This window comes from Cnephaeus nilssonii, assembly GCF_951640355.1.
Source record: "Cnephaeus nilssonii genome assembly, chromosome: 5".
Classification (NCBI taxonomy): domain Eukaryota; kingdom Metazoa; phylum Chordata; class Mammalia; order Chiroptera; family Vespertilionidae; genus Cnephaeus; species Cnephaeus nilssonii.
Window position 1 is genome coordinate 14964894 of NC_137076.1, and position 22085 is coordinate 14986978.

General features: G+C 38.5%; 1 protein-coding gene across 4 annotated transcripts in view; it reads right to left on the reverse strand.

Annotated features, from left to right (window-relative positions):
- The window catches only part of PPP3CC (protein phosphatase 3 catalytic subunit gamma), a 107245-nt gene that overhangs the window by 54536 nt on the left and 30624 nt on the right, over positions 1-22085 (reverse strand). For all 4 annotated transcript variants that reach the window (XM_079771222.1, XM_079771223.1, XM_079771221.1 and 1 more), the window contains exons 2-4: positions 7942-8139; positions 7261-7385; positions 51-162 (exon numbers count right to left, since the gene is read on the reverse strand). In XM_079771222.1, the coding sequence (XP_079627348.1) occupies positions 51-162; positions 7261-7385; positions 7942-7969 (265 nt within the window). In that variant the 5' untranslated portion in view covers positions 7970-8139. The remainder of the gene's footprint in view (positions 1-50; positions 163-7260; positions 7386-7941; positions 8140-22085) is intronic.

The window sequence follows — 22085 nt, forward strand, 5'->3', positions numbered from 1 at the left end:
GACTGGCTAAAGGGTAACTACAAAAGTTCTGGAGAAGCGATTATACTTACATTCCTGTTTGAAGGTGAAATATTCGGTAAGATGCCTGCATTCATGATTTCCCCGAAGCAGAAACAATGTTTTGGGATGATTAATCTTTAAACTCCATAAATACAGTACACACTACAAGACAAATACAAGCATAAAATTTTTATTTGTGACCATGACAATGCACAAAGATACCAGTAACTTACATAAATTCAAATGACTTGCAATGGCATATCTTATTACTATTCCCAGTTGAAACATGAAACCTTCAGCTTGAAAATGTAATATGCCATTGCCCTAGAATGTGACAGAGCATAGAGAATAGCCTTCATAGAAATCTCTCAATTTTTGTTCCCATGTTCTTTACAAGTATCTAGAACTATGTGACAAAGCAACCCATACATATATAATATATAACTTACTCCTAAAACCTGTATTTTATTTAATGGAGAAATACTAGAGACATTTCCATTAAAATGAGGAACAAGGTGACCTAGCTGGTTTGTCTCTGTGGATAGAGCCTCATCCTGAGGACTGAAGAATTCAATTCCCATCAAGAGCACATACTTTGGTTGCAGGCTCAATTCCCCCGCCCTGGTTCTGGGCAAGTGCTGGAAGCAACCATTCAATGTGTTTCTCTCACATCAATGTTTCTCTCTCAGTATCTCTCCCCTTTCCTCCCACTTTCTCTAAATATCAATGGAAAAATATCCTCGGGTAAGGATTAACAAATAATAATAATAAATAAAATAAACAACCACTGATACAATAAAATCAGGAACAAGGCAAAGATAACCATCTTTGCTATTGTTCAACACTATTTAGAGGTATTAGCCAATGTAAATCAATTAGGGGCTTAAAAATGGGTAAAGAAAAAAATAAACTACCTCTATTTGCAGATAACATAATATGATAGTATACCTGAAAAACTCGAGAAAAATCAATGATAAAACTCAAATAATAAAAACCAGTAACAGGGCAGAATATAAAATTAATATATAAAATCAATAACCTTCATATACACAAAATAAGTAGAACACAATGGTAGAGAAAACTCTATTTACCATAGCAGTAAGGAAGATCAAACACATAGGAATAAATTTATGTACAAACCTCATACCAAGAAAACTTTGCAAATCTCATACCAGGAAAAATTTAAAACCTTCCCAAGAGACAAAAAGTAGATATAAACAAAGAGACATTCCCTATTCTTGGATTGGATGATTCAACATTAAAAGATTATAGTTCTGCCCTAACCGGTTTGGCCCAGTGGATAGTGTTGGCCTGCAGATTGAAAGGTCCCAGGTTCGATTCCTGTCAAGGGCATGTACTTTGGTTGCGGGCACATCCCCAGTAGGAGGTGTGCAGGAGGCAGCTGATCAATGTTTCTCTCTCATCGATGTTTCTAACTCTCTATCCCTCTCTCTTCCTCTCTGTAAAAAATCAATAAAATATATTTTTAAAAAGATTATAGTTCTTCCTCATTTAACTTATAATATCATTGCAATTCCAATAAAAATATCAACACGCTATTTTATGAAGTTCTAATTTTAGCTGATACTAAAATTTACATGATGAAAAAAAATACAACCATCAGGAAACACCTAGGGAAAAAAAAAAAACACTGAAAGAGAAATTATGAGGGGGACTTACTGAATGTTAAAACAGACTATAAAGTTTTTATAATTAAAGCAATGGTACTAGCACATGTATAAACATACCAGTGGAATAAAATAGTCCAGAAATTAATCTGAGTACATATAAATTTGGTGTATAATAAGGGTTGCATCCTAAATTACTAAAATAATGATGTACTTAATGTCTCTAGGACAACTGGTCACATTTCAAAAAAAGCATTAGATCCCTATCTTATATAATAAGTAACTAATGGAAATGGGATCTAAATGTATCAAAATGAAACAATACAAATTCTAAAAGAAATTTGTGGGTGAGTTCTTCTTTAGGTTTAGTGTGGGGAAAAATTTTGTAACTAATTACTAAAAATCTGAAGATCACTTTTTAAAAATTGCATGGTAGGGAGACTTGTATGCATGCATATAAGCATAACCAATGGACGCAGACAACAGTGGGGGAGGGGGAGGGCAGGATTGGGGGGGTGTTGGGGAGCAATGGGGGGATAAGGGCACATTTGTAATACCTTAATCAATAAAGGGGAAAAAATTGCATGGTAAAAAAACAATTCGGCAAAAACTGACAAAACTTAACTTTTGATTAACTTCTAGGAGTCTACTCTGAAAATACACCTCCAACAATAAGAAAATACATATGCACAAGGTTGCAGCATGGTTTGTAATAGCAAAATACTGGAAGTAATATAAATAATCATACATAGGAGAGAAGTTGAGCAGATTATGATACATTCACACAATGAAGTACTATGAAGCTATTTTTAAAAAAAAAGTCACTGGGGCGGTGGGGGGTTGGGCAGGGTGGGAATGGCTGGGGGGGGGGTGTAATTGGGGAAAAAGGAGACATATGTAAAACTTTAGACAATAAATAAATAAAATTTTAAAAAGTCAGAAAGATCTCTTTAAACTGATTTGGAGTGATTTCCAAGATATAATGTTGAGTGAAAAAAGCACAAAAGAGCATACTATGCTACTGTTAATGTAATAAAGAAGGGGATATAAGAAATACACATGTGCATAAGAAATACAGGAAGCACAAATCAAAAACTAAAGAGATTGGCCCTAGTTGGTTCGGTTCAGTGGATAGAGTGTCGACCTGCGGATTGAAGAGTCCTGGGTTCAACTCTGGTCAAGGGCACATGCCCGGGTTGCGGGCTTGATCCCCTGTAGGGGGCATACAGGAGGCAGCCAATCAATGATTCTCTTTCATCACTGATGTTTCTATCTCTCTCTCCTCCCTTCCTCTCTGAAATAAATTAAAAACAACAACAACTAATAAGATGGGTTACTTACAGGGAGCACAGAGGAAAAGGGTGGGGAGGAGGGGAAACTGGGAATAGGTTAGGAAGGATCAGGAGGAAGTGACACTTCTCAAAGCATGGCTTTCTGGATAGCTTTAAACTCCAGAACCTCAGTACTGTAATGATTTACATATGCCTCCCAAAATAAGTAACTGAATCAACCAAAATGGAGTATAAACAGTAACAAATGAACTTAACTGTATTATAAGTGGATAACAAAGCAACAAAGAAGAGGAGGAGGGGGAGGGAACTAACCGAAGTAACTTTGGAAAACAGCATGTTGATTGCATACTGCAAGGCTAAAGACACAAAGAAATATACACAAATAGTGTAACTTTAGTTTTTCACAGTATGAGTTGCCTGTTATGTACCCATTTTATGGGTATACTGGGATCAAGCAGATAAGTGACTACATTGAGAGCCAGGAAAGAGGGAAGGCCAAAATGAACCTTGTGATGGATTGGAATCAGAGGTATCATATGAACTCATGCTTTTTAAGATAACACGGATAGGTAATGAAATAAATAAAAATATGAATGTATGTGTATATATTTCCTAGCTCCTTTTGCTGAGAGGGCCTAGGACCTCAAAAAGTATTATATGTATTGATTTGGGGATTACAAGTAAATTTTAGCAAGGAGGTATATACACAAATACAGAATTTATGAATAATGAAGATTTATAGTATATGCTAACCATGAAATATACATATTTCACATACAGCCTCAAAACACAAGCAACAGCCCTAGCCGGTTTGGCTCAGTGGACAGAGCCTCAGCCTGCAGACTCAAGGGTCCCAGGTTCAATTCCGGTCAGGGGCATGTACCTTGGTTGCAGGCACATCCCCAGTAGGGGGTGTACAGGAGGCAGCTGATTGATGTTTCTCTCACATCGATGTTTCTAACTCTCTCTCTCCCTTCCTCTCTGTAAAAAAATCAATAAAATATATTAAAACAAAACAAAACAAAACACAAGCCACAATTGATAGGACTATGGAGAGAAACAGATAAATCAATAACTGTAGTTGAAGATTTTGACAGAAACCCAAAAGTAACTCGTAGTCTAAGCAGACAAAAAGAATCAAAGTTATAAAGAACAGTTCAACAAATAGAGAATGCATTTTTTTTTCAAGAACATATGGGATAGCCATAAAAATCTACCATGTTCTCCATCACAAAGGGAGTCTCAATAAATTCCAAAGAATGCATATTATTCATATCTTGTTCTCTAATCAAATTACATTAATTAGAATCATAACAAAATACCAACTCCAAAAATATCTTCTCTACTCCCTACTTCCTTTTCAGCTGCCCTGGAAGAGAGAAGCAACCCATGTCCCTGGCTTCCTTGGGCACACTTTCACACTCTATACAACTTCAAGCAATTACCCCCACACACATGAATATGCACATCACCCCAACTTCTAGAAATATTATCAGATGGTAAGCAGAGCTCTGCATGTATCTTTTTTTCACTTTAGTGATTATTCCATACCAGTTTACAAAGGGTTGTTTTCTTCTTTCATTTTTTAAAATTTATTTTTATTGATTTCAGAGAGGAAGGGAGAGGGAGAGATAGAAACATCAATGATGAACAAAAAGAAACAAAAAGAAACATCAACAATGAGAGAGAATTACTGATCACTGATCGGCTGCCTCCTGCATGACCCCACTGGGGATTGAGCCTGCAATCTAGACATATGCCCTCAACCGAAATCAAACCTGGGACTCCCTCAGTCCACAGGCCAATGTTCCATCCACTGAGCCAAACCGGCCAAGGCTCTTTTTTCATTTTTAAAAACAGCCTCCCTGTATTGTCTGGTACATTCCATTGTCTGGATGTACGACAATTCATTTAACTAGTTTCCTACTGAACATTCAGGTTGTTTTAAATCTTTTATCATAAAAAATGAGCAATGAATAACCTTATTACAGGCATTTTACACATTTGCAAGTACAGTGATTCTTCTTATTCTTCTTGCCTATGTTCTGTAAAGTTGCTGCAAAAACTGAATTAGTCAATACTGCTCCCAGGCTACCCCGCGGTGGCGCTCTGCGGGGGTGATCCATCATGGAGCCCCGGCTGGGTGGGCAGGGCCTACTTCTTTGGGGTGATTGATGGCAGAGCCCTGTGATCAATTGCCCCAAAGAGGGAAGCCCAGGCTACCCAGCAACTACGCTGCACAGTGGGTTGGCGGGGCCTCCCTCTGCAGGGGGCGATCCAGCGCAGAGCCCCAGCCAGGTGAGCAGGGCCTACCTCTTTGGGGCGATCGATCACTCATGGGGCTCCCAGACTGTGAGAGGGTACAGGCTGGGTTGAGGAACCTCCGCCCCCAAGTGCATGAATTTTGTGCACGGGGCCTCGAGTAGTGTATAAAAATCATTGTGGATTTTTATATATGCTTTCTTGAATACACCAATGGACTAAAATTTTTTTAAGTATGTGAGTTAATTTGGAAGATAATTTGACACAATATTTATATTTTTAAAAAGTTGTTTCAGCCCAGCCAGGTGGCTCAGTTGGTTGGAGTGTCATCCCATACACCCGTGGTCGGCAAACTGCGGCTCTCGAGCCACATGCGGCTCTTTGGCCCCTTTAGTGTGGCTCTTCCACAAAATACCACAGCCTGGGCGAGTCTATTTTGAAGAAGTGGCGTTAGAAGAAGTTTAAGTTTAAAAAATTTGGCTCTCAAAAGAAATTTCAATCGTACTGTTGATATTTGGCGCTGCTGACTAATGAGTTTGCCGACCACTGCCATACACCGAAAAGTTTGCAGGTCGGGGCACCTATGGGACCAATTGATGTTTCTCTCTCACACTGGTGTTTCCTTCTCTTTCTCTTTCTCTCTCTCTAAAATCAATCAACATATCCTTGGATAAGGATTTTAAAAAGTTGTTTCATTAAATGACTAATTAAAACTTCATTAAGCTCTGTATTCTTCTCTTCAGTCTCTAACACCTCCTAATGCTAGCAAACACACAAAGAAGTAAATATTCAATGTGACTTTCAAACATCCAAACTCTTGGCTCACTGTCTATACAACGTGAATAGGAAATAAGAATAGGAAAGCTGTTCAATAATATAGTTTACAAGTATGATCTCTTCTCATCCCAGGTTCCTATTTAAAGACTAGGAATTTATTGGGCAGTAGGAAAAATGTGCGTATTTTCTTAATTTCTATCATTAACCTTTGTCCTCACAGATGACAGTAAATGAATATGAGGCACTGGCAGATAACAATGAACTTTTCTGATTCATGAGTGTAGACTGCCTATCTAAGTAAAGAGTAAGGTCTGTTTCTCTGGTCATTTATTTTTCTGGCAGTTTTAGAAAACTGCTGCTTCTCTGGTTGAGCACCAGGAGAGGTAGCTGAGTTGTATTTAGGAGTGATGCTGCAAGAACAATAAATCTTTAACCACCAGAAACATACTTAGTACAGTGAGATTCTCACAGTCTTGAGGGAGAGGCAAAACTAAATGCTACAAGAATAGCAAGCAGACTCAATTTCCTCATCTTGTGCTTATTCCGGGAACATTATAAATTCAATCACCCAGACTATTTCAAAATTACTTCTTTTATTTGCCAAGTATGTACAGCTTAATCAATGGCCATTAAATATGAATATGTTGTGGTTCCATTGTACTCAAGCCCTTGCATTAGGTTCTAAAACAATTTTCTCTTTTATACATAAAAACTTATAGTTTGTTTTAATTGTAACTTTTTTCCTCTCATCATTCAATTTTCAAAATATATAAAAGTAAATTGTAAAGTTTTAGGTTAATTTCATTAATTAATCATTTTCCTTCAATGAATATTTATTAAGTGCTTACTATATGTAATAGGATCGGAAATTATTCCATTAATAAACTAAGCACCTGCTTATTTACCATTGACAGTTAATCTAAGATTTAACTGTAGCCCAGCAACTTATGATCTTGTAATTAAGGTCAGCTAATTCAAGCCCCATTTAAGGTGAATAGCAATTTATGTCATTTATATACAGTCCATACACTATCTTCAAAGAGAAAAAGTTAGTAATCATTTAACTTATTTGCAAAGCTGGGTTAATATAGCCTTCTATTTGTTAGACTTTCTACTAGCTAAAGAAAGAAAAAGAACTTTTATATCAAAATATTTCTCTCTCACTTTAATGACAGAAAGTAACAAAGTTTATAAATTCTGCCGATGTTCGCATTTGATTTTTTTTTACTAAAGAATGGAAAGCAAAATTAAAAAACACACACACAATATGATAGCTCCAACACATCCAGTTTAATTTTTACCTCTATACTGAAATAGCCTCTGTCCACATAGTCACCCAGAAAGAGGTAGCGTGTGTTAGTAGGTGATCCTCCAACTTCAAACAACTTCATCAAGTCAAAGAATTGTCCATGAATGTCACCACACACTAGAAAAACAACAACATTGGGTGAGGTAAAAAACTGTCGTAGAAAAGAGAGGGTGCCCAGCTGGCAGGGCTCAGTGGTTGAGTGAAGACCTATGAACCAGGAGGTCATGGTTTGATTCCTAGTCAGGGCACATGCCTGGGTTTCGGGCTCATGCCTCAGTGGGGCCATGCAGGAGGCAGCCAACTGATGATTCTCTTATTACTGATATTTCTATCTCTTACTCCCTCTCCCTTCCTCTCTGGGATCAATAAAAACATATTTAAAAAAGAAAAGAAAGGGCATTACCCCAATAGGGATCACAGTTTAACTTTCAAATCACTTTTGCTTTGGACTGGACTGCTCTATAACTGTAGTCAATCTATTAACACTGAATAGTCCTACTGGAAATAACAGACATTTTAATTTGTATTTCTTCAGTGAACAAAAAACATACTAAACAATCCTAAAACGGTCTCATAATTCCTAGAAAAATTACAACACATTTTAGTTGATTATTTGTGATCATTTCTTAAATTAGCTCAAACCTAAGTGCAACCATGCAAATTCTTCTCATACCCGTGATTGGAGCTTCTACTTCTATCATAGTCTTCTCTTGTCTCAGGATGGCAGCCCCATCATTGATTATCTTTAAGGCTACTTCCTCTTCCAGTCGCCCTTCCTTCACCAAATGGTTTTTCAAGACGTCACTATTAGGTTTCCCATTCACAAAGACTTCCTTCAAAGTAAGCCTTTGGGTTGGAGGGAAGGGGACAGCTAGAGAAAGAGGAAAAGTAATTTAAAATACTTAAATGTATAGAGCAAAACCATGAACACGTTTCTTTAATGTAACTAATTAAGCATAATATATCATCACTACATGCCTGTTGCACGTATTCATACACCAGTGGGGTCCCTCGGCCTGGCCTGTGGGGATCAGGCCCAAACCGGCTCGCTGACATCCCGAGGGGTCCTGGATTGCGAGAGGGTGGATCTCGGGTGACGCACCCCAGAATCGTGCTGCCTCCTCTCTGGTTCCGGGTGTGTCACCTGAGAACCACAGCTGCCAAGTCACCACAGCTCAGCAGTTCCTGCGTTGAGCGGCTGCCCCTTGGTGGTCAGTGCGAATCATAGCTACCAGTCGGAGCGTCTACCCCCTGGTGGTCATTGCACATCATAGGTACTGGCCAGTCAGCTGGTCACTTAGGCTTTTATATAGAGAGATGATTTCACATCCATACCACCAGAACTATATAGGAAAAAAATTCCAAAATACCATATATTATAAATGATTGGATCTAATTTTTTTAAAAGGCCACACGTGGGCCCCTGGATCCGGGTGAGCCTGGCCCCGGGTCCGGGTGAGGCCGTGGGCCCCTGGATCCGGGTGAACCTGGGTCCCGGATCTGGGTGAGCCCGTGGGCCCCTGGATCCAGGTGAGCCTGGCCCCGGGTCCGGGTGAGGCCGTGGGCCCCTGGATCCAGGTGAGCCTGGGTCCCGGGTCCGGGTGAGGCCATGGGCCCCTGGATCCGGGTGAGGCCATGCGACCCTGGGTCTGGGAGAGGCCACGCACCCCTGGGTCCGGGTGAGGCCACGTGCCCCTGGGTCCGGGGGAAGCTGGAGCCCGGGTCCGGGCGAGGCTGTGTGCCCCTGGATCCGGGTGAAGCTGAATCCTGGGTCTGGGCGAGGCCGTGTGCCCCTGGATCCGGGTGAGGCTGGGTCCCGGGTCCGGGTGAGGCCGTGGGCCCCTGGATCCGGGTGAAGACGTGCCCCTGGGTCCGGCCGAGACCAAACCAGAGGGAGTCGGACCTGCATTACCATCATTTGTCCACCATCCAGAGCTGAGGGGTCAGTGCCGACATGTACTCATAAGGAACTGGTGGACATTGATATTGGGTCTCAAAAGAACTGTTGGTCCAGAAAGAAACTCACTACAGACTGATTCATTTGCCTGTCAGCATAACTATTATTGCTCGTCACACATTCAATTCTTATAAGTATATCTCTAGTGACACATGATTTCGCTCATCTAGGGGAAATGATGAACAACATAGACTGATGAACAAGAACAGAACCAGAAACAAGGAGGCATCGATCGGACTATCGGGCCTCAGAGGGAGGATAGGGGACTGTGGGGGGAGGGGGGAGATATCAACCAAAGGTCTTGTGTGCATGCATATGAGCCTAACCAATGCTTAAGTTCAACAGAGGGTTGGGGCATCCATGGGGAGGGGTGTGGGATGGGAATGGGGGGATGAGGACAAATATGTGACACCTTAATCAATAAAGAAATTTAAAAAAAAATAAATAAAAAAATAAAAGGCCACAGTTAAAGTCAGTCATTTAAGGAGCCCTGGCTCAGTTGGATAGAGCATTGTACTGATACACTAAGGTTATGGGTTTGATTCTGGCCAAGGTACATACAAAAAGCAACCAATGAATGCATAAATAAGTGGAACAACAGACTGATGTTTCTCTCTAAAATCAATAATAATTAAGTCATTTAAGATATATGTGTATATAAAGTACAATTTTTTCATATAAACATTCAAGACTTGAATTTGATTCAGTAAATAAGCTAAAAGTGAGATGAGGGACTAGATGATGTGAATATCTTTTATCTATGAAAAAGATATTACAAATAAAACAGTGGTTAAAAAAAAAAAAGGAAATCGCAACACTAAAAGGGCATTTACTTCTTCCAAAGAACTGACCTAAGGAAACCAGAAGTTTGTTCCAGAAGTTTGACTTCTATTCCTGACCAGGGGAATCATAGAGGTATACTTTATTCTTTAAAAGGTACTTGCTTAAAATATTAAAGGTAACAAGAACACTACTAATAGAATGGAGCTCTTCCTGAGAACAACTTGCTATACTAACCTTAAAAAGAACAGATATGGGAGGTCTAGTTGTGTTTTCTAACCTGGAAATGTTAACAACTAACTTCAGATTATGCCGGATATAAAGTTTATATGATATTATGGTGAATTAGCAACTATAACAAAATTTTTTGACATTTTAAAATTGGCGATGTAGTCTATTTTAGATTCCTTGTTATCTAATAGCCATACGTCTATAAACCACAAATTTAAAAGGAGAGATTAATTTTAATTTGTGAATTATGTCTGGTGGTTCAACTTCTAGCTTTATGGAGGTGTTATTAAGAACCAAGTTCAGGGCCCTGACTGGTTTGGCTCAGTGGACAGAGCATCAGCCTGCGGACTGAAGGGTCCTAGGTTCGATTCAGGTCAAGGTCATGTACCTTGGTTGCGGGCACATCCCCAGTGGGAGGTGTGCAAGAGACAGCTGATCGATGTTTCTCTCTCTATCTGATTGATGTTTCTAGCTCTCTATCCCTCTCCCTTCCTCTCTGTAAAAAATCAATAAAATATATTAAAAAACAAAAAAAAGAACCAAGTTCAGGGTTGAGTGAAAAAGGTGAAGGGATTAAGAAATACAAATTGGTAGTTACAAAACAGTCATAGGATATAAAATACAATATAAGGAATATAGTCAATAATATTGTAATAACTATGCATGGTGTCAGGTGGGTAGTAGAATTACCAGGGGAGTCACTGACTACTATGCTGTATACCTAAAAATAATATAAAATAATATTGAATGGCAAATGTAATTGCAATATAAAATAATTTTAAAATTTTAAAGAAGAACAAAGTTGAAATCTACAGGCACTTAAAATTTTTAAACTTGATCTAGCTATACCAATTTGTATTATTTACAAGTAAAGGAAGTCCTATAGTAAACTTAATCATGCTCTTTGCTACCACTTGACTCATTTTGAGTATTCAAAGCTAAATGAAAAAAATGATAGTAGCTATTCAACCAGTAAATATTACCTTGAGATAGGGGACCATATATAGCCCAGTTACCCAGGACCATCTAGATTTCAACTGTTCTCCTAGCATAATTAATAGTGCCCCCTTTCACTCTCAAAGTATCCCAATTTGAGGGATAAATGAGTCTTGGTTATTCAGATGGGTTATAAATATACTATTATTAATAGAATAATCTACTTCTAAAATAAAACAAAAATAAAATAGTATGATGAATCTCTTATTTATTCATCTGGTGAGTCTCCAAGACAGAGTGAAAGGTTAGTCCTAAACAGGATTCCTTAAATTTTTGCTAAAATGTACTGGTACTACAGTTGTGCTTAACTATAATAACAAAAACAAAATCTTGTATAGTTTAGAGAGTCTTACTGAAACATTTTCAGATGAATTATATGCTATTTGATGTAATTATATGAAGATGAGGGGGCAGGAAATAATCAATGGAATAAATGAGTGATGTTCACTTGGAAGTTCATAATATGAGTTCTCTCTACCACTAAAATATGTTTGAAATCCTTATAATAAAAAAATAGAAATAATTACCAAAAAAGGGTATAAACTTTAGAGAACCTTTGTTTAGAGAAATTGACATGAGGCTCAATCAAGAGCTACACTTAATCTAACTTATTAGAGATGACTTCAGAGAATTACCATACTCTGAAATCTTGATACAAAAAATAGAAAAATGAAAGATTACACAGTTAATCATTCTTCTTTTTATACTTAATTTACCTCTTTAAACTCGTGTTCTCAGCCCTTTCCAAGTTTTGAAATGAACCCCACAGAAAGTCTGCTTTTAAATATCCCACTTTGTAAATCAAAGAAAGTGGTTAACAAACTAAAAACAACATGAAATAAGATAAAATCAAATATGCTGGAATCATAAAAAAAAGTATCATAACAGAGGTAGTACTACAGACAGATATTATTTAACTTCTACCAATAGTATTATTACTAATAAAAATCAGTTTCCTCCAGTTGCAATCAGAACAGTTTACAAAATAGAAAACCCATGTTCCTTACTAGTATATATATTATAAAAGTTATGTAATTAGAGGTGATAACCTAAAGAGCTCCTGAGGGAGGAATTCAGAAAGATATTTTTTCTTCCTCTCAAATTCTTCAGTTAAAACTTATTTTAAATAAAAGAAGTAAACAAGTCACTTAGTTAAATGAAAGCAAAAGCAAGGTTGAAATGAATTAAGGGATTATGCCCAGCTAAGAGAAATGGGACACAGCTGAGCCAGGAACCTTAAGAGGAATTAAGATTGGCTTGGGACCTGCATAACAGAAACTACAAGACTTCATGGTTTTTAGATTAGAGCAAATAAAATCAGTATCTGTCAAATCAGGAAAAGAGAATCTTCCACTTTAACCTCACCTCACATTACTCCTAGCTATATTCAGAAGAATAAATTCTTTTTTTAATTTCTTTATTGATGAAGATATTACATATGTGTCCTTATCTCCCCATTGCCCCCCATATCCCCACTCATGCCCTCACGCCCCTGGTGTCTGTGTCCATTGGTTAGGCTTATATCCATGCATACAAGTCCTTTGATCTCTTCCCCTTACCCTCCCCCTCCCCTACCTTCCCTCTGAGGTTTGACAGTCTGATAGATGCTTCTCTGCTCTGGATCTGTTTTTGTTCATCAGTTTAGGTTGTTCATTAGAGGCCCGATGCATGAAGAGTCGTGTAAGAATAGGCCTTACCCACCCTGGCTGCCGGCACTGCCTTCGCTCCGGCTGGAGCTGCCTTTCCACCTTTGCTCTGGCACGGAGCCGCCTTCTGCCTCTCACCTTGTCGCATCAATCTGCATATTCTCTCCTTATCGGCTGTGGGTGCCGCCATCTTTGATGCAGAGTTACGGTCAGTTTGCATATTCTGTCTTTATTAGATAGGATTATATTCCACAAATGAGTGAGATCATGTGATATTTATCTTTCTCTGACTGGCTTATTTCGCTTAGCATAATGCTCTCCAGTTCCATCCATGCTGTTGCAAATGGTAAGAATTCCTTCTTTTTTACTGCAGCGTAGTATTCTATTGTGTAGATGTCCCACAGTTTTTCAATCCACTCATCTGCTGATGGGCATTTAGGCTGCTTCCAAATCTTAGCTATTGTAAATTGTGCTGCTGTGAACATAGAGGTGCATATATCCTTTTTGATTGGCATTTCTAGTTTCTTGGGATATATTCCTAGAAGTGGGGTCACTAGGTCAAATGGGAGTTCCATTTTTAGTTTTTTGAGGAAATTCCATACTGTTCTCCACAGTGGCTGCACCAGTGTGCATTCCCACCAGCAGTACACAAGGGTTCCTTTTTCTCCACATCCTCGCCAGCACTTGTCATTTGTTGATTTGTTGATGAGAGACATTCTGACAGGTGTGAGATGGTACCATGCTGTTGTTTTGATTTGCATCTCTAGGATAATTAGCAACTTTGAGCATGTTTTCATATGTCTCTTGGCGTTCCTTATGTCCTCTTTTGAAAAGTATCTATTTAGGTCAGTTGCCCATTTTTTGATTGGGTTGTTTATTTTCCTTTTGTTAAATTGTATGAATTCTCTGTAAATGTTGGAGATAAAACCCTTATTAGAGATAACATTGGCAAATATGTTCTCCCATGCAGTGGGCTTTCTTGCTGTTTTGTTGATGGTATCTTTTGCTGTGCAGAAGCTTTTTATTTTGATACTTAGAGGCCTGACGCACGAAATTCGTGCAAGGGCCTTGGCCCCGGCCCCCACCTGCCGCAGCCGCCGGGGGTTCTGCTGCCTCTGCCTTGGCTCCTGCCTGCTGTGGCTTTGTCCAGAAGGAAGGGCATCTGGTCTAATTAGCATATTACGCTTTTATTATTATAGCTAGTCCCGTTGGTTTATTTTCTCTTTAGCTTCCATTGCCCTAGGAGCTATATCAGTGAAGATATTGCTTCGGCATATGTCTGAGATTTTGCTGCCAGTGGATTCCTCTAATATTTTTATGGTTTCCCGTCTTATGTTTAAGTCCTTTATCCATTTTGAGTTTATTTTTGTGTATGGTGTAAGTTGGTGGTCTAGTTCCATTTTTTTTCGCATGTATCTGTCCAATTTTCCCAACACCATTTATTGAAGAGACTGTCTTGACTCCATTATATGTTCTTGCCTCCTTTGTCAAATACTAAGCATAGTGGTTTGGGTTGATTTCTGGGTTCTCTATTCTATTCCATTGATCTATATGTCTGTTCTTGTGCCAGTACCAGGCAGTTTTGAGAACAGTGGCTTTGTAATACAGCTTGATATCTGGTATTGAGATCCCTCCTACTTTGTTCTTCTTTCTCAGGATTGCTACAGCTATTTGGGGTCTTTTTTTATTCCAGATGAATTTTTGAAGAGTTTGTTATAGGTCTGTGAAATATGCCATTGGTATTTTAATGGGGGAGAGCATTAAATCTATAGATTGTTTTTAGTAGAATCGACATTTTAATGATATTGATTCTACCAATCCATGAACATGGTATATTCTTCCATCTGTTTATGTCTCTAAATTCTATCTCCTTTCTTTTATTAGATAGTTCTATGAGCACTATAGTTGAGATTGATTCATAGAAGAGTGGAAACAGCCACAGTCCTGAGAAAACTAAAGGAAATTTGGTCATGAAAGGAAATAGCAGAAACTTTCCAATAAAACTTTAAATCTCCATTAAAAAATAAAAAAGCCCCAGCCTTGCCGGCACGGCTCAGTGGTTGAACGGTTCTATTACCAGTCAGGGCACATACCCAGGTTGCGGGCTGTCCCCAGTGGGGAGCATGCAGGAGGCAGCTGATCCAGGATTTTCTCTCATCGTTGATGTTTTTGTCTCTCCCTCTCCCTTCCTCTCTGAAATCAATAAAAACATATTTTAAAATAAATGAATAAGTAAATAAATAAACCCCCAGATACAGAGTGACCATATGTCCATGTATGCCTTTTGTGAGATTCCCAGTTTATTTTGCCCCCCCTTTACTCTCAAGTATCCTGTTTTTGTTTTGTTAATAATCCTCACCCAAGGATTTTTTTTAGAGTATGGGAGGGAGGGAGGGAGGGAGGGAGAGAGAGAGGGAGGGAGAATCAACATGAGAGAGACACATCACTGGTCCTCTCCTGCACATGGCCCTGGGGGAATCGAGCCTGCAACCATAGTATGTGCCCTTGATTGGATTCAAACCATCAACCCTTCAGTCCGCAGGCGATATCTAATAACTGAGAAAAACTAGGTAGGGCTCAAGTATCCTGTTTTTAATGACCTATCCAGGATCAACATTTATTAGAATCAACTGGGGTATTTGTTTAAAATGTAGATTCTCAGACTTGTGGAATGAGAACTTCTGGGGATCCTGCACAGGATCTAGAGAACTGCTTTGTAAACTATCTATAGAAACTCTTCCCCACTCCCAATCTGTTAAAATCTTTGTAATATGCAATAAGAATAAATTACTAGAAAAATTATCACATGCATAGATTTGCCAATGTCAAATTCCTATAAAGCTTTTAAATGCTCAAGTTCTGTACTTATTGCAGTTAATAACAACTGATGGATGGACTTGACACTAGTGCACAGACCACACTTTTAGTAACACTGGTTTGGATAAATATGGACTTCAAGTAAAGGACCAGAGTCAAAACTTAGATACACATCTTCAAGCCCAAGTTTGGAGATTTTAGTAAATCTAATGGACACAAAAGATGATGTTCAACTGACTTCACTACTCACCTCACAATGAATGATAACCTTGTTCTAAGAACCCAAATCTCTGACAAGTTCATTTCTAACTACCTTTAATATCACATAAGATTTCACGAATAAAAATACAACCTAAACACTTAGATTCTGCAGGCAGATGAACAAACTGAAGTTTAGCTTCTAATATCTTCATGCTTTAAACTATGAAGTATCTGAACTGAAACATAAAGGTTGTTTCTTGCATCCTTTCCAATTACAAATAAACCACTCACTATCACACACACTAGTTGCCCCTTCTTCACTTCTGTGGCTGTATGTTGCTGCTTTAAGTATTCCATTTGTAAAGTTGTTTTTATACTCAGAAGTGGAATTGTTGAACCATCATATGGCAGTTCTATTTTTAATTTTTTGCAGAACCTCCATACCGTTTTCCATAGTGGCTGCATCAAGCAGGGTTCCCTTTTCTCCACACTCTTGCCAATACATTATCTCTTGCTTTTTTATGACATTCTAACAGGTGTGAGAAGATATATTGCTGTGGTTTTAATTTGCAGTTCCCTGATTAGTGATGTAGAGCACCTTTTCCAGTCCTTGTTGGTCATTTGTATGTCTTCTTTGGGAAAATCTCTACTCAATTCCTGTGCCTATTTTTAAATTGAATTGTTGGGGGTTTTCCTTGCTGTGGAGTTGCATGAGTTTACTAGCATTATATATTTTTGTATTAACCCTTATCAGATATATAATTTGTAAATATTTTCTCCCATTTTGTAGGTTGCCTTTTAATTTTGTTGACTGTTTCTTTTGCTGTGCAAAAATTTTTTGTCTTTTGGGGTTTTTTTGGTTTATAGAAAAGTTATCTTTTTCTTTTTTTATGGTCTTTAAAAAATTCTTTTATAATTTCTTAATCGTCACCTGAGGTTATGTTTTTATTGATTTTAGAGAGAGAGGAAGGGAGAGGGAGAGAGAAAGATTGATGAGAGAGAGAGAAATATTGTTTGCCTCCTGCTTGCCCAACCAGGGATCGAACGGGCAACCTGAATATTTGCCCTAACCGGGAATCAAACCTGCAACCCTTCAGTACACAGGACAATGCTCCAACCAAGCCACACTGTCCAGGGCCTTTATTTCTTTTCTTAAACTTTATTTTTATTGTTTTAATCACTTTTTTAAAACTTTTTAAAAAATATATTTTATTGATTGATCTGAGAGAGGAAGGGAGTGGGGGAGAGAGATAGAAATATCAATGATAAGAGGAAATCATTGATCAGCTACCTCCTGCAGGCCCCCCACTTAGGATCAAGCCCACAATCAGAGCATGTGCCCTGACGGGGAATCGAGTCATGACCTCCAGATTCATAAGTCAATGCTCAACCACTGAGCCATGCCAGCCGAGCTTTAGTATGATATAGTCCCACTTATTTTTGCCTTTGTTTCTTATGCTTTTGGAGATATTGCCAACACCAACATCAAGGAGCTTTTCCTGTTTCCTTTAGGAATTTCAGGGTTTCAGGCCTTATGTTTAAGACTTTAACCCATTTTGAGTTAATTTTTGAGTGGTTTAAGATAGGAGTCTAATTTCATTCTTCTGCATGTGCTTATCCTGTTTTCTCAGAACCATTTATCAGTGAGACTATCCTTTTCCCAGAGAGTATTCTTGGCTCCCTTGTCAAATATTAGTTGACTGTATATAGAAGGTTAATTTCTAGATGTTTGATTGTTCCATGGGTCTGTATGCCCATTTTTATGCCAGTACCATTACATTTTGATTACCATAGGTTTATAGTACAGTTTAAAATCAGGAAGTGTGATGCCTCCAGCTTTGTTCTTCTTTCTCAGGACTGCTTTGGCTATTCAGAGTCTTTTGTGGTTCCATACAAATTTTACAATTGTTTATTTCTATTTCCTTGAAAAACGCCATTGAAGTTTTGATAGGGAATGCACTGAATCTACAGATGACTTTGGGTAGTATGGTCATTTTAGTAACATTAATTCTTCTGAACACAGGGTATCTTTCCATTTGTTTGTGTCTTCTTCAATTTCTTTAATCAAATCTTATAGTTTTGGGGCAGGGGTTGGTGGAGGGGAAAAAGGGGGACATCTGTAATACTTTCAACAATAAAGATAATTTTTTTAAAAAGGAAAAAAAATCTTGTAGTTTTCAGTATCCAGATATTTCACCTCCTTAGAGTTATATTTATTCCTAAGTATTTTATTGTTTTTGATGCTACTGTAAATGGACTGTTTTATTTTTCAAATTTTTGTTAGTGTACAAACTGATTTCTGTATGTTGATTTTGTATCCTGAAATTATACTGAATTCATTGATTAGTTCTAGCAGTTGTTCAGTAGAGTCTTTAGGATTTTCTATATGTAAAAATACTAGAGGCCCGGTGCACGAATTCGTGCACCGGTGGGTTCCCTCAGCCTGGCCTGTGCCCTCTTGCAATCCAGGATTCCTCGGGGGATGTTGGATTGCTGGTTTCGGCCAAGCTGAGGGACCCCACCAGTGCACGAATCTGTGCACCAGGCCTCTAGTATGCATATAAGATCTTTGGTTAATCTCTCCCCACCCTCCCCCTTCCCTCTGAGATTCATCAGTCTGTTCCATGTTTCCATGCCTGTGCATTGAGCATCTGCCCCCTGGTGGTCACTGCACATCATAGCTACCAGTCAAACGATTGAACAGTTGCTTAGTCTTTTATATATATAGGTATCATCTGGCCTGACTAGTGTGGTTAAAAGGTGGCAGGTTTGATTCCCAGTTAAGGCACATATCCAGGTTGTGGGTTCCATCTACTGGTTGGGGTGAATGTGGGAGGCAACCAATCAATGTGTCACGGGCATGTGCCCTTGGTTGGAATCAAACCTGGGACCCTTCAGTCCACAGGCTGATGATCTATCCACTGAGCCAAACCAGCCGGGGCAAGCTTCCAGTTTTTCATTGTTGAGTATGTGGGCCTGTTATATATGGCCTTTTGTTTGTTGAATTACATTGCTTCTATACCTAGTCTATTGACTGACTTTATCATGAAAGGATGTTGTGTTTTGTCAAACGCTTTTTCTGCATCTATTGAGATGATTATATGATTTTTATCTTTCAGTATATTAATGTGGTGCATCATATTTATTGACTAGAGGCCCAGTGCACAAATTTGTGCACGGATGGGGTCCAGCCAGCCAGCCCCAATAAGGGCCCATCAGGCCAGGCTGGTAGGGGAAAGGGGCCGTGGGCAGTTGGCTGGCAAGCCCTGCCCCCAATCAGGGTGGGGTGGGAGATCGAGGGCCGGGCCGATCAGTGCCCAGATCAGGCTGGTTGGCAGTGCACATCATAGCCACCAGTCGTTCTGGTCATTCTGGTCGTTACATCGTTCTGGTTGCTGGGCTTTTATATATATAGGTATTTGGATGTTGAACCATCCTTACATTCCAGGGATAAACATGGTGAATGATCCTTTTAATGTACTGTTGAATTAGGCTTGCTAATATTTTGTTGAGAATTTTTGCATCTATATTCATCAAGAATATTGATCTGTTGTCCTATACAGTGTGGTAAGAGTATAGGCCTGTGCACTAAAGGGTCTCAGGTTTGATTCCTGGTCAAAGGAGTATACCTGGGTTTCAAGTCTAATCCCTGGCCCCAGTTGGGGCATGTGCAGGAGGCAACCAATCAATGTATCTCTCTCACATCAACGTTTCTCTCTCTCTTTCTCTCCAATAAAAAAAAATTTTAAATAAAAATTTATTTCATGTATTTTTTTCATTGACTGATTACCAGGAAAGTTCTTATATATTCTGGGTATCTGTCCTTTATCAGATACTTTTTTTCCCGTAATCATCTTTATTTATATAAACATACAATTCAATGAGTTTTTTACAATCATTAGGACAGAACTGACTGTATAGCAATTGTTTACTTTCTTTTTGAAAATAGAGAAACTAATTTCTTTAGGGAAATGATGGAACCACCATAATTTGTTTTCTTACAATTGAATGGTTAGATTAGTTTTTAATTTTTATTGATTTTTAGAGAGAGAGGGAAAGGGGGAAAGGGAGAGAGAAATATTAATGTGAGAGAAACATCAATTGTTTGCCTCCTGCACACACCCCAACTGGGGACAGAACCTACAAACTAGGTATGTGCTCCCACTGGGAATCGAACTTACAACCCTTTTGGTATATGAGACAACGCTCCAACTGAGCCACGCTGGCTGGGTTGGTTAGACTATTTTTTAAATTTTTATTTACTATTATAAATTATACTATAGTGAACATTCTTATGTCTTTGTCCAAATCTGATTATTTCTCTATGATAGATTTCGAGACCTTTTATTTATTTATTATATATTGCTATATAACAAATTAACCCAAAACTCAATGGCTTAAAACAATAATAATTATCTCTCACAGGTTCTATGGACCATAAATTCAGATAGTAGAAACAGTGGGGCTGGCTTGTCTCTGCTCCATGATGTCTTGGGCCTCCCCAGGACACACGACAGTCAGTGCCTAGGATTATCTGAAAGCCCACTCACTCACTTGTCTAGGGGTTAATGCGGCTGTAGGCTGAGACTTAGCTCAGGTTTCAGATGAGAACATCTATGTGTGGCCTCCTCATGTGACTGAGCTTCCTCCTACCATAGTGACTAAGTTCCAAGGACATGTATCTTAAGAGAAAGCCAGAGGAACCTGTATCCTATTTATATTGTAGCCTCAGAAGCCACACTGCATCATTTCCACCACACTCTATTGGTTGGAGCAATCACAAGCCTGCCCCCGTTCAAGGGAAGAGGAAATAGATTCCACCTATTGATGCAGACTGGCAAAATTCTGTGAGAGCATATGAGACTAGAAATAATGCTGTGGCCATTTCTTGAAAATAGAATCTGTCAATGTTTTCTTTATTTAGAAGGAACAAAAGCCAATTCATCAATGCCTCTAACAATACCTATAAATCAGAGCCCATTTTAAATGGGCCATTCTATATTTTCCAAGCTATTATAAAATATTATCTACTAACTCACTACAGGAAAAACGTTAAAGTAGATTATTCTGCAATGTTTCAAAATAATTTAGGATGCCACATTAGAAGCTGTATATATTAAGTATTTTCTATTTTGCCAGTTGTCAAAACAAAACAAGATGTAGGGTGGGGGGGGGGCAATGGTAAGATATGTACACATATAATACCTCAATAAAAAAAAATTATGTATAACAGGGGAAAAAAAACAAGAACTCATGATTTTTCCTACTAAATAAAAAGAAGGGATAAAAATGCAAAAATAAACTATTAATCTAAAGCATGTATTTTAGAAATATTTGATTCAAAATAAAGTGTAGTTTCCATTGAAAAATTAATAGTAACTACTGATTATTATAGCTCTTAACTTCAAACTAAAATACATCCTATATAATAAAAGGCTAATATGCAAATAGATCGAACTGTGGAATAACTGGTCGCTATGACACGCACTGAACACCAGGGGCAGACGCTCAACGCAGAAGCTGCCCTCTAGTGGTCAGTGTGCTCCCACAGGGGGAGCTCTGCTCAGGCAGAAGCCAGGCTCACGGCTCAGCGGCAGTGGTTGGAGCCTCTCCCGCCTCTGAGGCAGCGCTAAAGATATCTGACTGCCAGCTTACATCCCACGAGGGCTCCTGGACTGAGAGAGGACGCAGGTCGGGCTGAGTGCACAAATTTCATGCACTGGGCCTCTAGTATGAAAATGAGAGAACAAAATGAAAATTCTCACCATAAAAACTGTAAATGATTGATAATATCTCATAAAGTAGTATCTTCAAGAAATTCATTCAAGTAATTTTACTGAAAACTGTATGTGTTAGGCACTGTCCTATGTGCTAGTAATAGAGTTTTGATCAAGATAAATATCAATGTATGAATACATAGATACCTGTAAAAATCATAAACTACTTCCTATAGGAGATACCATAATTTACTTATATCATAATTTAATTTAACCAATCTCCAATTTTTGGAAACTCCTATTTTACTATTACAATGTCTGTAGCAGATTTTATTTTTGAAAATTGGCTGCAACAATATTTTCCACTCCATGTACTCTTCTGCAATGTGCCCCTCCCCTATCAATAAGTGGTGTCTAATTCCTCTCCCCTAGAATCCAAGCTAGCCTTAGTGACTTGCTTTAACCAATAAAT